The 13,926-nt window shown below is 46.4% G+C and overlaps 6 protein-coding genes across 6 annotated transcripts; 3 read left to right on the top strand and 3 right to left on the bottom strand.

Moving 5' to 3' along the window:
* Positions 1–211: 211 nt before the first annotated feature.
* Positions 212–1,052, top strand: SERLADRAFT_476524 (uncharacterized protein; the record flags this gene model as incomplete). Its single annotated transcript, XM_007322286.1, has 1 exon — positions 212–1,052. A coding segment is annotated over one exon (795 nt), but the record flags the coding sequence as incomplete, so codon positions are not given.
* A 970-nt stretch (positions 1,053–2,022) lies between these two features.
* SERLADRAFT_441748 (uncharacterized protein) lies at positions 2,023–3,295 on the bottom strand (the record flags this gene model as incomplete). The annotated part of the gene is made up of 3 exons (XM_007322287.1): positions 2,023–2,279; positions 2,329–3,019; positions 3,074–3,295. 3 exons carry the CDS (start codon positions 3,293–3,295, stop codon positions 2,023–2,025), a joined length of 1,170 nt encoding a protein of 389 aa, XP_007322349.1.
* A 612-nt stretch (positions 3,296–3,907) lies between these two features.
* SERLADRAFT_476534 (uncharacterized protein) lies at positions 3,908–6,361 on the bottom strand (the record flags this gene model as incomplete). The annotated part of the gene is made up of 4 exons (XM_007322288.1): positions 3,908–5,249; positions 5,305–5,994; positions 6,043–6,107; positions 6,172–6,361. The coding sequence occupies 4 exons, from the start codon at positions 6,279–6,281 to the stop codon at positions 4,051–4,053; spliced, it is 2,064 nt and encodes a 687-aa protein (XP_007322350.1).
* A 98-nt stretch (positions 6,362–6,459) lies between these two features.
* SERLADRAFT_363368 (uncharacterized protein) lies at positions 6,460–7,305 on the top strand (the record flags this gene model as incomplete). Its single annotated transcript, XM_007322289.1, has 3 exons — positions 6,460–6,491; positions 6,549–6,942; positions 6,996–7,305. The coding sequence occupies 3 exons, from the start codon at positions 6,485–6,487 to the stop codon at positions 7,303–7,305; spliced, it is 711 nt and encodes a 236-aa protein (XP_007322351.1).
* A 126-nt stretch (positions 7,306–7,431) lies between these two features.
* Positions 7,432–10,521, bottom strand: SERLADRAFT_417680 (uncharacterized protein; the record flags this gene model as incomplete). Its single annotated transcript, XM_007322290.1, has 17 exons — positions 7,432–8,143; positions 8,204–8,215; positions 8,300–8,383; positions 8,435–8,560; positions 8,609–8,640; positions 8,696–8,787; positions 8,835–8,939; positions 8,992–9,037; positions 9,108–9,206; positions 9,268–9,369; positions 9,421–9,469; positions 9,518–9,777; positions 9,826–9,846; positions 9,896–9,910; positions 9,963–9,992; positions 10,057–10,229; positions 10,283–10,521. 17 exons carry the CDS (start codon positions 10,454–10,456, stop codon positions 7,614–7,616), a joined length of 1,950 nt encoding a protein of 649 aa, XP_007322352.1.
* A 144-nt stretch (positions 10,522–10,665) lies between these two features.
* Positions 10,666–13,676, top strand: SERLADRAFT_476541 (uncharacterized protein; the record flags this gene model as incomplete). Its single annotated transcript, XM_007322291.1, has 12 exons — positions 10,666–10,862; positions 10,925–11,031; positions 11,091–11,326; positions 11,374–11,643; positions 11,696–11,789; positions 11,838–11,913; positions 11,965–12,113; positions 12,162–12,316; positions 12,370–12,684; positions 12,737–12,903; positions 12,950–13,121; positions 13,175–13,676. The coding sequence occupies 12 exons, from the start codon at positions 10,747–10,749 to the stop codon at positions 13,526–13,528; spliced, it is 2,211 nt and encodes a 736-aa protein (XP_007322353.1).
* Positions 13,677–13,926: the final 250 nt, after the last annotated feature.

The following is a 13,926-nucleotide window of genomic DNA, read 5'->3' on the forward strand; positions in this document are numbered from 1 at the left end:
ATTATATGAGAAAGCCAGGGCGGATGTTGAGAGGGTGCAGGGTACCGCTGCATTGGCGCACACTCCGTCGATTGGAAAGGTACATAATGTGTTGTCATACGTATACCTCACATCGTTGATTACCTCATCCGCAGACCTCCCCCAGTCCTCAGTCTAGTCCAAAACCGAAGTCCTCCTCTGCCAGAATGGATCAGTGGGTCAGCGCTGAGCAAGAGAAGATTCGTCTTTTCAACCACGCCAAGGCTACTGCGGCGCGAATGCAGGCAGGCGCGCATTCTCCTCCCCATAGTCGCTCAAACTCCGAAGCAAACGGGTCAAGTTCCCAAGCGAAACCAGTATCAAACAGCCAATCCATTCCAACGATATCTCCTGGTGCAGCATTGTATCAACAGGCCATATCGTCAATGAACAATGCTCTGGAATCAAACAAAGGATCCCGGCAACCACCTGCATCACCTTCAACCGGGCGTTCCATCCCTTACTACCCCTCCGCTGAGCAAGAGAAGGCTGCTCTCAAGCGGTATGAGCAGGCTAAACTTGCAGTTGACCGGATTCAGACCGCTCAATATGCGTCAAACGATGATATATCGTCTTCTGCACCAATCTCCTACGACGCTCTCTACCCACAAACTACTGGGCAGTCTCAATCTTATACTCCAGTGAACAACGCTAGAGGAGATATGCCACCGCCGTTTGAGTCATCCAGTAGCCAACAACCTGCTTATATCAACGAAAAAGAACGACTGCGGCGAGCTTACGAAATTCAGGATGCGGCGGCTAGCAGTCAGCAGCAGCAGATATCGCCGATGCCATACACTCCTCCAGTACACCCATATTCGCCTCCCCCATCATTGGCTAACAACGCTCTTTCAGAGAAGGAGAGGCTGCGGAGAAGATATGAAGAGCAGGATGCTGCTGCTATGGGTCAGGTTTTACCGCCACAACCACCACCACCTAGAATAGCGAATGGAGCGCGATCCTCTCCGCGGTCTCCCCCAATGCCGCCTGGCGGGAGTGGGGGTGGTGGATTTAGACCACTCACGGCTGCTGAAGAGAAGGCACAATTGAAGGCGAGATATGAGGCGGAAGAACAACAAGGAAATGGTTCTATTCGCCAAAACTCATCGACGGGCCATGACAGTTACACTCCAGCAGTTCCTCCCCCTCCTCCTTTAGCACCGCGGCCTCCAGCCGAATATATCAAGGAGACACAAGAGGAGGACGCACGTGTACAGTCGTATATAGGAAATGGACTCGTTATGGACGACCCTCATCCTTATTCCGCTTCGTCGCTCAATGGCAACGGAAGACAGATAGCGCTGGATATGAGGCCTTTCACTCCTTTCAGTATCGGGCTTCATGGTACTGAGGAGGGCAGCCCCTCCCTTCCGGGTCCACCGAAATTTTATTCAAAAAACTCCTACTAACGAGTACTATCTTTTTATATTGATTTCTGCATCTCATTTCTTGAATACATATGCAGTCTAACGTTCATAAATCATATGTTCTTTCATGGGCCCCAAGTGCCGTACCATACGCTACAATAATAACTACAAGCTACACACACTCATTCGACTTCTCCCTCGCTATTTATTTTTCTTTCTCGTTTTACTTTCGACGTTGATTGGCTAGTAGAGGAAACAAATATTATAATAAAGATGTACCTCATGTCATCTACATCCGACCTCTGTTTCCTGGTTTGCGACTCTGATGCGATTTGAGAACTGCGTCTGGCCTGGCCTTGAAGTGATGCTGTATTTCATTTAATGTGCATCGCTATGTGCAAGGGATCAGGAGTAGGCGGTACAGGTCGCCATTCATCATGATCGCCGATTCCGTGATAGATCCGCGAAGAAGCGAACTGCACTTCTGGAAGCTTCTGATCTGGATAGGTGCATTGACAATACATTAAGGAATAAATATTTAAGGTATATTTAAGTTATTGGTTACTGGTGTAATCTCTAGGTAGCCGGAACTGCGCTGTAGACTTGAAGAGTGGCAACGGCTCTTGCGTTTCTAGTTCTAGTTGGCCACATACGCAATGCCCAGATTGAGTTCAACCATTTTACCATCATCAGCAGTCTCCGTGAACACGACTTTTGTCTCTGGGCGTAAGACAAGACAGTATGTTGACCCACCATAATGAAACATTCCGATTTGATCTCCCTTTTTGACTGCATCTCCTGGCTTGACAGTAATTTCACAGCTCGAAATCTCCGCCATGCCTACAGCTATGAAACACATTAAGCCAACACTTGGGTTGTCAAACTCGATGAAGACTAATGCGCGAGTGGCGATGGCGGTAATGAAGGAAGGATTGAGATCGACAAATAACGTCTACGTCTCCCTCGTCTGGGATCGCAGCATAATAAGTACCTGGAACTGAGACGGTCTTCACGACCTTGCCATTGACAGGGCTATGCCAACGATGATAGTTAAAGGGGCTCAGGAAAGCCTGGTAAACAGTCCCACCAACGAACAGAGGTGTAAACGTGTCATTGTCAAGCATATTGACAAGGGAATATGGCTGGCCTTTAAGCCAGAAAGTATCTCGCTTTTTTACGCCGAAGGCCTTGCGGTAGACGGTAGACTCGCAAGCGTTGCTGATGAAGTTGTCATCGTCAGGATAAACCGGGCGTACAACGTCTCGAAAAGATCTGGTGAAGAAGGCGTCCCAGGACACAAATCCGGGGTACTCCTTGTTTGGATCTGAGACAAAGAACTCGTCGAAATTCGGCATGAGCTTCAGGGCCTCGGGGCAGAACCACCCATCAGGTTTATTCGTAAGCACGCTACGTGAGGCAGGCGACTCAAGAAACTCCGACCATACTTTAAGCACCTTAGAGAAATGTTCATTGACCTTGGGATGGGTGAATGCATCCATTCCTGCCCGAGTGTTCATAACCAAGTCAAGGACAGCATTGAGGGGAGTTCCTGACAGAGTACCGTGCTGTCCATATCGAGGCGATTCGGTGATAATGGCGTCGAACAAACGCAACATTGTTTTCCAGTCCTGGACCTATAGATAGTGAGCCTCTTTTAAAAGATTAGCAGTCAACAGTTCATTGCACACCTGCCGTCGATTTGTCTGATTGTTCTCTACAGCGAATTGGTCAAACATCCGAGTAAAGCAGTCGCAAATATGGGTATCGCGTTCAATCAACTTTCCAAATTCTTTGATGACTGGATGCAATCCATCGTCTGAATTATCGCCAGTCTCGGATTGTATTATCATAGTGTGAATAAAATCTCTGAGCTTCTCGGAGTCTGACGTGAGATAGGTAAGGGTAGACATGTTATACTGGTGATATCCTTGGTCAGATTAGGTTCCGTGAAGAATAGTTCTGGCTTACGAGTGGCTACGATGACGGTGGGTTCTCTAGCTGGAGAAACGTAGCTGTAAACACAGATCCTTATATAGGGAACATGTTAGGTGTTAAGTTTTGAATGAATGTTCCTACTCGGGTACTCACATTAGTATTGCGGAATGGATCGCGCTAGATACAATATTGCGAAGGGACTCATTTGCAATGCATGTGTTGCAAATCGGTACACTAAATGATGAGTGAGAGTCGCAATAGCACTGTTTCAGGTGAAGACTGTAAGTGATAATTATAAAGGCAAACATTATGCTGTGGACTCAACTTACCGTGAAGCAATGACCACATCCTCAACGACCACATCCTCAACGTTCATATTATATTTACACAGGTGTGTGCAGATACTGACCGTACTAGCACTTAGCATCGATCCAGAACGCCAAGGCATCTGAGTCTAAGCTGAATAGTTGACACCGATGCAAACGGTATCAACTTCTTAGCTTCCGGTTTTGAAGCTTGAAGTTCATTGTGGCAGCAACCAAGGAGTAGTCCCCCTTCCAATCCCACGCCTCGTAATGCTTCAAGTCCGAAGTTCAAGTTATTTCAAACACCTAGTATAATACAAATGCAATCTATAATCGATAAATCATGTCTTCTTACACCCGCGTACGTACTAGTACAATACTATAATAACTACAAGATAAGCACACCCATTCAACTTCTCTCCTATTTATCTCTTCTTTTTTGCTTTTTGTCCCGGCATTGATTGATTACCATTGACGGAGGCAACACCTCCTGGAACAGTAGTACCTATATCTGCTACATCCGATTTGCGTTTCCGGTTTTGTGACATTGGTGCGACTGGAGAGCTGTGCATTTGACCTGGCATTGAACCCGTCGTGCCGTCTTGAGATGCGACTTCATCTAGAAAGGCGTGTAGTTGTTCAGGTGAAGGATTATTGAGCTTAGTCGGTGCATCGGTGTGTGCAACGGAAGGATCAAGCTTATCAGCGAGTCGATCCAAGTCCGCGTCTTCATCGCCGCTACGTGATAGATCCGTGAAGAATGCATCAAAATCAAAGTCCTGCCCCGGATCTCCTTGACCGTGATCCAAGGGCCCGTCAACGCTACCATCCGTGAAAGGCATATCTTGAGATACTGTGTTAGATGTGTTCATAGCATTGGGATCCATGCCTAGACTCTCAATCAAAGAATTAATACTGCTGTGCAAAGCATTCACATCAGCATCTATCTCTGCAGCATCCCGATACGTTTTCTGTAGTCTGTCCTCGCTTTCTACCAGAGGCTCAAAAGGAACAATTTCGTCTGCGGCTGATGGGGCAAGAAGTGAAAGAGAGGAGGGAGAGAAGGACGCGTTGTATTGCTCTGGATTAAAACCGCGCGAAACATCCATAGATGGGTCATACGGAGTCAACTGGGAGGTGTGCTGAGGTAAGGGAGGAGCTGGCATCTCTGGTATAGCATAATTTGATTGCGCAGACAAGGCGGCTAATAAACGTTGCATCTGCGTTGGTGATTGAAGCATTTGAGCCAGGGCAGCTTGAACCATGGCATCATTATTGTTAGGAGGATTGGTTGTCGTTAGTGAATTCGAATTGGGAGGAGCGGTCTGTGTAGGCTGAGTTGGTTGCCCGTGTAAAGCTCCAAATTGGGGAGATTGTGAAGCGTATGGTTCCTGCATCCGCGTAGAATCTTGCATCCGAATAGAATCCTGCGTCCGCGCAGAATCCGTTTTATTGGTGGTATTTGACGCGACAAAGGATTCACCTGACGAGAATCTAGCTATAGGTGGTTCTATGGACATGAAGCGAGGCGACGCCTCCCGAGATGATGCAAATATTTCTGAGGGAACTACTGATGATTCGTGGGTAGCATTAGAAACTGGTGTATCCGTCGATGAAAAATAATCTGAACAATCAACGTGAGATGGACATCAGCAGGTAGCATTGAACGTAAGACATACCTGGCGGCGAGAGATTGGTATTCATACTTGATCGGGACTCTTCGTCTACAATTTCATTGATTTCAACACTCCTTTTCTTGGCGGGGCCATCTGCTATCATGAGCCTCTGGGGTTTGCGAGATACTACGGCATGCGAAGGACTATGACTTCCATTTTCCTTGCGTATGGGACTATCAGCATGACCGAAAACACCGGCCAAGAACTTTAGAATACGATTGATGGTGTCTTGGTGTTTCTTATGGCGTTCGCGAGCAGCCATGGCCTCTTGCCACAAATGCTGATTCGAGTTTTTCAATTCGTTCAAGTCCGCTGATATCGCTGTTTGATGACGTTTGATAACTGCGATTCCATTAACGATCGAGTTTATGTCTAGTATTTGACCAGCTGAGAGGTTACCGACAGCAGTACTGCCATTGGTCGTATCTCTACTGGCACTGGCAACTTCATCTGCGGATTGGGTGGTCTGCTTTTTTCGTTGTATGAGACATAGTAGATCAGGTTGGCCTCTAAGAAAGTTGGGATGTTCAAAATTCCAGAACTCTGTCTCGTTATCACTCCTAAGGACGCCTTGTTGTAAATGGGTTATTTTGTGAAATCCGTACATGTTGAGTTGTCGAACAAAAGAGCTGAAGTTCTTATGTTTGAACCATCGCCCCAATACATCGCTGGCGAAGCGTTCTTGATCCAATACTACAGAACGAGTGAGCGCCAATAGGAGCGACGCGAATGATTACTGACCAAAAAACGAGTCTCCCGTGTCTGACCATCTGATTAGATCATGGTTCGCATGGTCATTTACCATTCTGGAGGACCCAGTGATAGTCATTGATTCAACACTCGCTCAAAGATCGAGAATGTAGCACTTACTCGTACAACTTTTGTAGAAAAGCCGGGACTACCTGCCTTGCAGGTCTGTTGAGATGGCTTGAACCCCCGCGTGGTGCTACGGCCAGAGATACTTGCTGATCAGATGCCATGGTTGTGGTTCATGTACAAGCCGTGAAGGCTGCGGGATGATGGAGAGACGAGTGAAAGGGCTGTGATATCCTGGTACAACACAAACTTGGTGCCACAGTATATTACCTTATTCTTCATCCAGAACAAATAACTACAAACACATAATTACTCTACTTGCAACGTGGCGGTTACCGGACCGGGCCTCAAGTCTGTCCAGGCTATAATGCTAGGTATGTTGCTTTTCTACATAGTCAATAGCACACAGCACTGAGTCATCTTTCTCGCAGTGGTTGGACTGACAGGAGGTATTGCCACTGGCAAATCTACCGTATCCAGTTCTTTGAAATCGAGGCAAATACCTATCATCGACGCTGACATTCTTGCACGCGAAGTTGTCCAACCTGGAACCCGTGGACTTGCTCAAATTGTTGATTACTTTGGCTCGTCTGTCCTTTTAGCGGACGGGAGCCTTGACCGTAGGAAGCTAGGCTCAATCATTTTCAGCGACGAAGTCAAGAGGAAGAAGCTCAACTCCATCATACACCCCGCGGTCACACGGGCTATCTTCTGGAATATTGTTCGTTGCTGGATAAGAGGCGAAAAGATTTGCATCGTCGATGTGCCTTTATTGATTGAAGGTGGCCTGTGGAAGTGGGTAGGGAGAGTGGTTGTTGTTTACTGGTGCGAGCAATCTTTGGTTCCACCGCTGTACTAGATATTGACCACAAATGCAGTTCGACCGAAATTCAGCTTCAACGTCTGATGAAACGAGACAACTCATCGCGTGAAGAAGCCTCTGCTCGTCTGAATTCGCAGCTACCTATCTCTCAGAAAGTCGAATACGCAGACATAGTCATCGAAAATTCAGGATCTCTCAAAGATCTCGAGGCCCAAGTTAGCTTTTCCTTGACAAAAATAGAAAGAGAGCTAGGGTGGTCTTGGAGGATTAGTTGGCTGTTCCCGCCCTTCGGCGTGCTATCTGCCTTATCTGTATTGGCTTGGAGGGCTCTCAAACGGAAAGGACCGCCGGCACGGAGAACATGATAGATATTTGGTTTACCACCTCGCCATCCTTTATCTTAAAATATACTCCATAAAGACGACGCACGGTCTTTAGTCCGACCCTGTGGCTCATAGTAGCCCTAATACTTGAATTTGAGGCTCGTCCAAAGCTGCACCCAGCTCTACTATAGTATGTCCGATCTTGGTACGTACGTGCAGTTTCCCCTTATACAAAACTAGAGTGAAATAATAATAATAGCCGTTGGTAGTCTTTTCTATATTGCAAATAGTCCGTGGTCCGTGTCCTGCACAATAAATACTAGTAAGAATTTAACTACCGAATCAAATTTCTAGACAATTCCAATCATCTCGCTCTTCGTCGTAATTTCATCCCTAAGCATGCTAATCCTGCTATCGAGCCTCGACGACAGATCAGTGTTGCTCGTCGCAAGAGCAAGAGCCTGGTCTAACTTCTCGTTCGCAGCCTTCAACACAGGGATCCAAAACTTCTTCCGCTCGTCACCGACTAGCTCCTTCGACAAGCAAGTCGCATCCGCTTCTTTAAGCTCAAGAACAGTGAGCTCGAAGATCGACACGCTGGAGACCCAAGAACTGATTTCCGCCATCTTGGCCTGTTGCTGCGCATCGGCTAAAAATGCACGCGATGCAGAATAGTCGCGTAGCGTTCGATGGACAATGGCGAGTAGCAGAGATCGGACAGCAAGTTCGTCGGGGGTGTCGAGGTCGACAGGTCCGCTCGTAGGGGATGCGGCAGGGACAATATACGCACTTTCTACGTTGACGGGTGGAGACAGAGAACTCCAGTCCTTGATATGTGCAATAGCAATGTCTTTGTCGATACGTGCATGAGCATTCCAGACTATAGTGATGGATCGATCAGTAAGGCAAAGCAAGGTCAATGTAGTTCGTGTCAACGCACAGATGGCAATTTCTGCAGCATAGGAAATGTTTCATCAATCAGACAGTTTCATCAATCAGACAGTTTAAATGATCATGATGGATGTTGGTTACAGACCTTCGGCAGGACTAATCTTGATGGCCTCCACAAATCGCCCTTCTGCTCCTCCTCTGCGCTGTTGTTTCTTCTTGTAAAATGCGACTGTACCAAGGCGTTAGATGTAGATAATGATGTGCGCGGTGAGTGGCTAACGTTTTTTCTTGATAAAGACTTCTGTGGGCAGATCCTTTCCGGACAGCTTCCGTTTGTCGAGCAAATCAGGGATCTTATCAAATAGCTCCTGTGCTTTGTCGTAGTTTTGAAGTGAGAATTGACATCCTGGAAGTTGATTAATGGTGAGTATGCACAGATCTTTTTGAGACCCACCAGCGGCGATGAAATAGTAGGTAGCGTGACTCCTACGTGGTGTAACGCCTTTTAGTAGACTGCATTGTTTGGGAGGGGAGATCATACCAGGTATTGAGCTCCGTCATTCTGATAAACATTTCCGACGACTCTTCGAACCGCCGTTGTGCTAGGAGAGTCCAAGCTAACTCGAATACCAACTAAATGCTATCTGAGCTAGCATCAAGGATTAGTAGAAAAAACCAACCAATGTATCGGCTTGCGAGAACGAATGCTCTCTTTCTGGCTTCAAACCATCTTGAAGTGTCTTTATAGCACCCTCAGCATCATGGGTCATGCGGAGGATTTTAGCCTAATGAAATCAATGAATTTATACAGAATGAAAATATAAAGTAGCGACTAACTCGGTTCAATATCCACAAGGCACCTGTAGGGTAACGGGAACTGATTCTTGAAAAACAAGCCAATCAGCACAAGGATGTCTGTGCGCAAAGGCCAGGTAATTTGTAGATCAACGAACTTCTCTACCAATGCTTTGTATTGTTTGATTATATGTGCTTCATCAGCTTGATACCCAGACATGAGAAGGATGACTCCGTGGTATGTCATCAATACAAGACTGTTGCGCGAGTTTGAGTTCAACTACGCAGAATAGAAAGAGCTCTAAACAATCGACTAACCCGGCAAAAATGGCATGCACGTCGGTCCTAGCAGCGGAAACAGCTAATGCTTGAAGCGCAAGTTTTCTATCATGGTTGAATCCAAAGAACCCTACCACGCCTCTTGAGGGCAGTCAGTGATGATATTGGCGACAAGATATATCCGTTTCTAACCTAACTTTAGCCGGAAGTAGCGAGAAAACAAGATTGAAGAGGCCAAATCCTGTGGAAAGTAAGTAAATGAAGGGAATACAGTGTCTTAAGTACCGACCAAAAGCTGTTCCGCCGAGGATGAGCTCTTCTATTGTCCCATTGGCGGCATTTCCGACTGTACCCGGAGCTGCGGTTGGAACTGAAAGAGTATTAGAGCCAGTCCATCGTCCAAAGAAGCCTGATTTGGTAGATGCCTGGGTGGTAACGGACGGAGTTAAGGAGTTAAGACTGAGGGTAGATGGTTTGGGAGATGGCGCAGGAGTAGTAGCTGGAGTTGAGTAAGCATCCAAACCGGCAGGATATACAGTCTTGTAAAGTCTGGGTTTGCGTAAGGATATGGAGCTCATCCTCATGTAGGGTACTCACTTAGTAAACTTGGAGTGGGCACTAGATGATATTAGCTATTTACGAATCATCACGGGTTGATAGTACCTACCTGTTCAACTCATACCTACGAAATAATCAGTTGATGATGAGACCATGATCTGAAATTATTCACATACAAGCACTGCAGATATCCGCGATAAGATTCGCTATTCGTGTGAATTGTTTGACCTGTCAATGGGCATACGGCGCATATTAATGAGGATGAAGTACCTCAGTGCATGGGTTAGACCCAGTAGCACAACAGCATCGGCATGCAGAATTTCCCATTCTATTCCCGCTTGAAAACGATGCAAGGTGGCAGAAGACTTGGCAGCTTTCACTTGCTTTCTAGCCCCGGCTTCGGATAAGGTTAGGCAGCGAGTGGCTTCTGCCATCAACGTCGTCTGAGATTATCAAAATAAGCAGCTGATGAATGAAAGGAGATCATGAGACGTACTTCCATTCCCAAGGCAGCCTCGAGAAATGCGCAAACGCCCAAGCCTAACAAGTGGAAGGGAGATTCCTGCTCGGAGAACGTTTCCCTAGCCGAAATTAATTGATTCGAGAACAAGTGATCAAAACCCTCGGATGCTGAACGGTACTTGGCTTCAAGTTCCTGTAACGAGGACATGGTTAATATTTGAGGAGGAGATGGGGGGTAAGAGTAAGAATGTTGTTTCTAAATATCACTCCAGTACCAGTGAAACGTCGGCACGGCGCCAAAATGAAATGCTATCCACGCGTACCTGCCGAGGTGCGCCCAAGGTCCATGGACCATCGAATTCTCACGGTTACTCCATGTCCATTAATGCTGCTCAAATGAGTCCTTGTTGGGTTTTCGCCATTACAGACTCGGATGAACTGTAGACCAAGCATATCAACCACAATTCAACGGTAGCCTGTTAGAAGAGCTGACGGTCAATGAACATGGCGGTCACAGCAATCGATCCGACAACACTCAAGCAGCGAAAGAACTTAGTGATAGGAAATCCTTCCGCGAAACTGGCTCTTGCCAAAGATACTGCATTTATTCAATCGTGAGTGCGACAGCTATCTCCATAATCGGGTCCGGAAATCATCGTCGTTGACTGGTGTAAAGGCTAGTTGGCTGTTTGAGCCGCGCACCCTTACCCCAAAGTGAAGCCCAAGGCTCCCAGGACGACGTCCGTATCGAAGCTGCTCATGTGATCTCTTCTATTTCTTACGGTGAGTGTTCTCAGGAGCTGTGGTGTGGAACCAGGAGATAGCTGACGAGTCATTCGAAGGTTCGGACGATGCTCTTCGTAGTCTGCTACAAGCTAGTGCTCTCCATGCGTTACTCTTCGCGCTCTCCACCTTGAAACCATATGACCCCATTGCGCTACAGACTGCACTGTTACGAGCACTACGAACAATGTCTACAGCAGTAGCTGAAGTCGTCGGTCCTTCTCAGCTTGGCCTTTGTTCATACTCTTCTGACACTCGGGATGAGGCCAAAGCAGTACTTGATTTCCTATTCGAAGTACTCCCCTTTTCATCCCTATCTGTGCGGTCTAACGTACTGCTCAGCTCGAAAATTTAGACGTTTTTCTACCCCTCCTGGACAACAAGAATGTACAACTAAGTACTTTTGTAGCACAGCTCATTGGCGCCACAGTACGAAACAAATCCCATCGATCTGCTGTTGCTGAATGGCTACCATTCACCGATAGAATCAAAGAAGTCAAAGGAAAGCGTGGATGGGAGAAACCAGAAGCAGCCAATTCCAATGCACCGAGTAGGCTGGGTGGATGGGTTGTACGAAACCTGAGCACACTTCTGCAATACAGGAATAATAACGTAAGGAGTATTTACGGCTACTGTTCATATCAAAGATAACCACCGGATGCAGGTGCAGGAGGCTGCTCTATCTGCTATCGCTGCGCTAGCAATGGATAACCCGAATGTCACTGCGGCTTTAACCAAATTAACTCATGACAGAGAATGTTCGTATTATATATACCGTCTTCAAATAGGTCTGATATCATATACAGCGCCTACTCTGTTACCGACCGTTTTATCCCTCACCACCAGTCGCTCCACCGAAGTTCAGCTAGCAGCATGCTTGTGGTATTTTAACGTATTCCATCTCTGTTTTAGGCACTAACTAACTCTGACAAGCGCAACACACATCATTCGGGCAAATGCGAGTAATCATCCAGGTACCGTTGATCAAGCTATTGCATCCAACATTATACACGCAATCAACCGTGTACTTTCCTCATCATCTGAACGCCCTCCAATGCGCATAAGGGCTTGCTACACTTTGTGTAAGTACTTAATATATCTTTTGCTAGCATAATTCACATGTAGCACAGATTACCTTGTGAAAGACGACAAAGATATCTGTCAAGCAGCAGTTGATCATGGCGCGTTAGAAAAAATAGCATCGTTGACTAAATCTATAACCCCTCTTACGAAGGACGAGGAGCGGGACGAAGATGAGCCCGAGAGCACAGCTGCGTTGAGAGAGGTACGTAAATCAGACTACTATCACTTGTAACTGTACGAACACAGGTTTTTCAGGCGGCGCTCATTGTCATCGCGGCGCTATCGCTTTTCGACAATGACATACGCCGTGAAATAGCTGATACACTGCAGCTGATCCCAGTCATACACATATCTCTGTCTAATCGGCATGTCGGCGTTCGCTATGCGGCCTGCCAGTGCGTCAGAGCACTTAGTCGCGCAGTCGCAATCTTGCGCACCAATATCATGGACAGTGGATTGGGTTCAAGCTTGTTTCAAATTTTCAAGAAAGAAGAGGAAGATCCACGTGTGACAGCCGCTGCGTTGGCTGCTATTACTAACATGATAAACGACTTTTCACCCCTTCAGCCAGTGAGCGATCCGATAAACGTATGGTGTAAATTAATTAATAACTTGCATTCAGAAACTGTTAGCACAGGGGTTAATGCCACGGCTCAAGCAACTACTGGATTCCGGTAATTCGCCCACTAAAGTCAATGTTTTGTGGGCTATCAAAAACCTTCTGCGAAAAAGCACGTTAGAAACTAAGCAGGAAGTCATGACCTGTCTTAAATGGAGGCAACTCGCGAAGTAGGCTCCTTACAGTCTATAACTAACATCGTGTTGACCAGCGTAGTTTTTGTATGGACCCAGATACCGGTATACAGGAACAGGCAACTGCAATTTTCCGGAATTTGGCTGAGAATGATTCGGGCGTCGACCTTATTTTTCAAGAAATGGAGAAAGACCTCCTTTTCCACGCCTTGCTGACAGGCTTGGATTCGCCAGATGAGGACGTGAAACTCCAAGTACGAAACTGTTTGCATCTGGCGCGCGTCCACCACTAATCATGAGAAAATAGGCTGCATACTTCTTGGCAAATTTGGCCAACGGACAGATTACTCATCAAGACTGCATATTTACCTATCCAGATATTCTGCATTCTATGCATTCTTGCATCACGGATGCGAAACCAGAAATACGTCATCCCATCATGGGTTGCATCTACCAAATGCTATCATGTAACCCCAAGAGACGAGACGACCTCAACGACTTTGGTATCATGGCAACTTTAAGACACATGTGCGATCACACAGGAGGTGTGAGTATGAGTCCTGGTGGCCGGTACCCAAGTCACCACATTCCTATGGATGATGACAAGGACACTGTCTTGTTGGCTCGGCAAATATTGGAATTAGATCGTGTTGATCATTAGTCATTCAAAATCTTCAGCGAATTCTTATGTACGATGAGGTGGGATATTATCTAGGTCTGGGGTTCTTACTGTTTGTATTAATGATGTGGAGCTATGCTATAATGTAAACCGTTAAAGATAGCAGAAGGGCTTGTTTAGAAGTCGATTTCTTAAAAAGCAGTGGGCATCGACCTCGTTAAACAAGACCAAGTGAAGTTATAGTGGCAGATTAAATGGCCATACTCCGATTTTCCTGTCGCCAACAAGGCAAAGATACACATGTTTAATAACTTCAAGTTACAGGTAAGCACATTTGAAAGATAGACAATCCAAATACACAAACGTTCAGGCTGATTCAGAGGTAAAGTGACATCAACCGGATTCCAACTCGAGACTTTCGAATAGGAGCATTTGTGATC

This window comes from Serpula lacrymans (assembly GCF_000218685.1).
Source record: "Serpula lacrymans var. lacrymans S7.9 unplaced genomic scaffold SERLAscaffold_12, whole genome shotgun sequence".
In the NCBI taxonomy this organism is placed as follows: Eukaryota; Fungi; Basidiomycota; class Agaricomycetes; order Boletales; family Serpulaceae; genus Serpula; species Serpula lacrymans.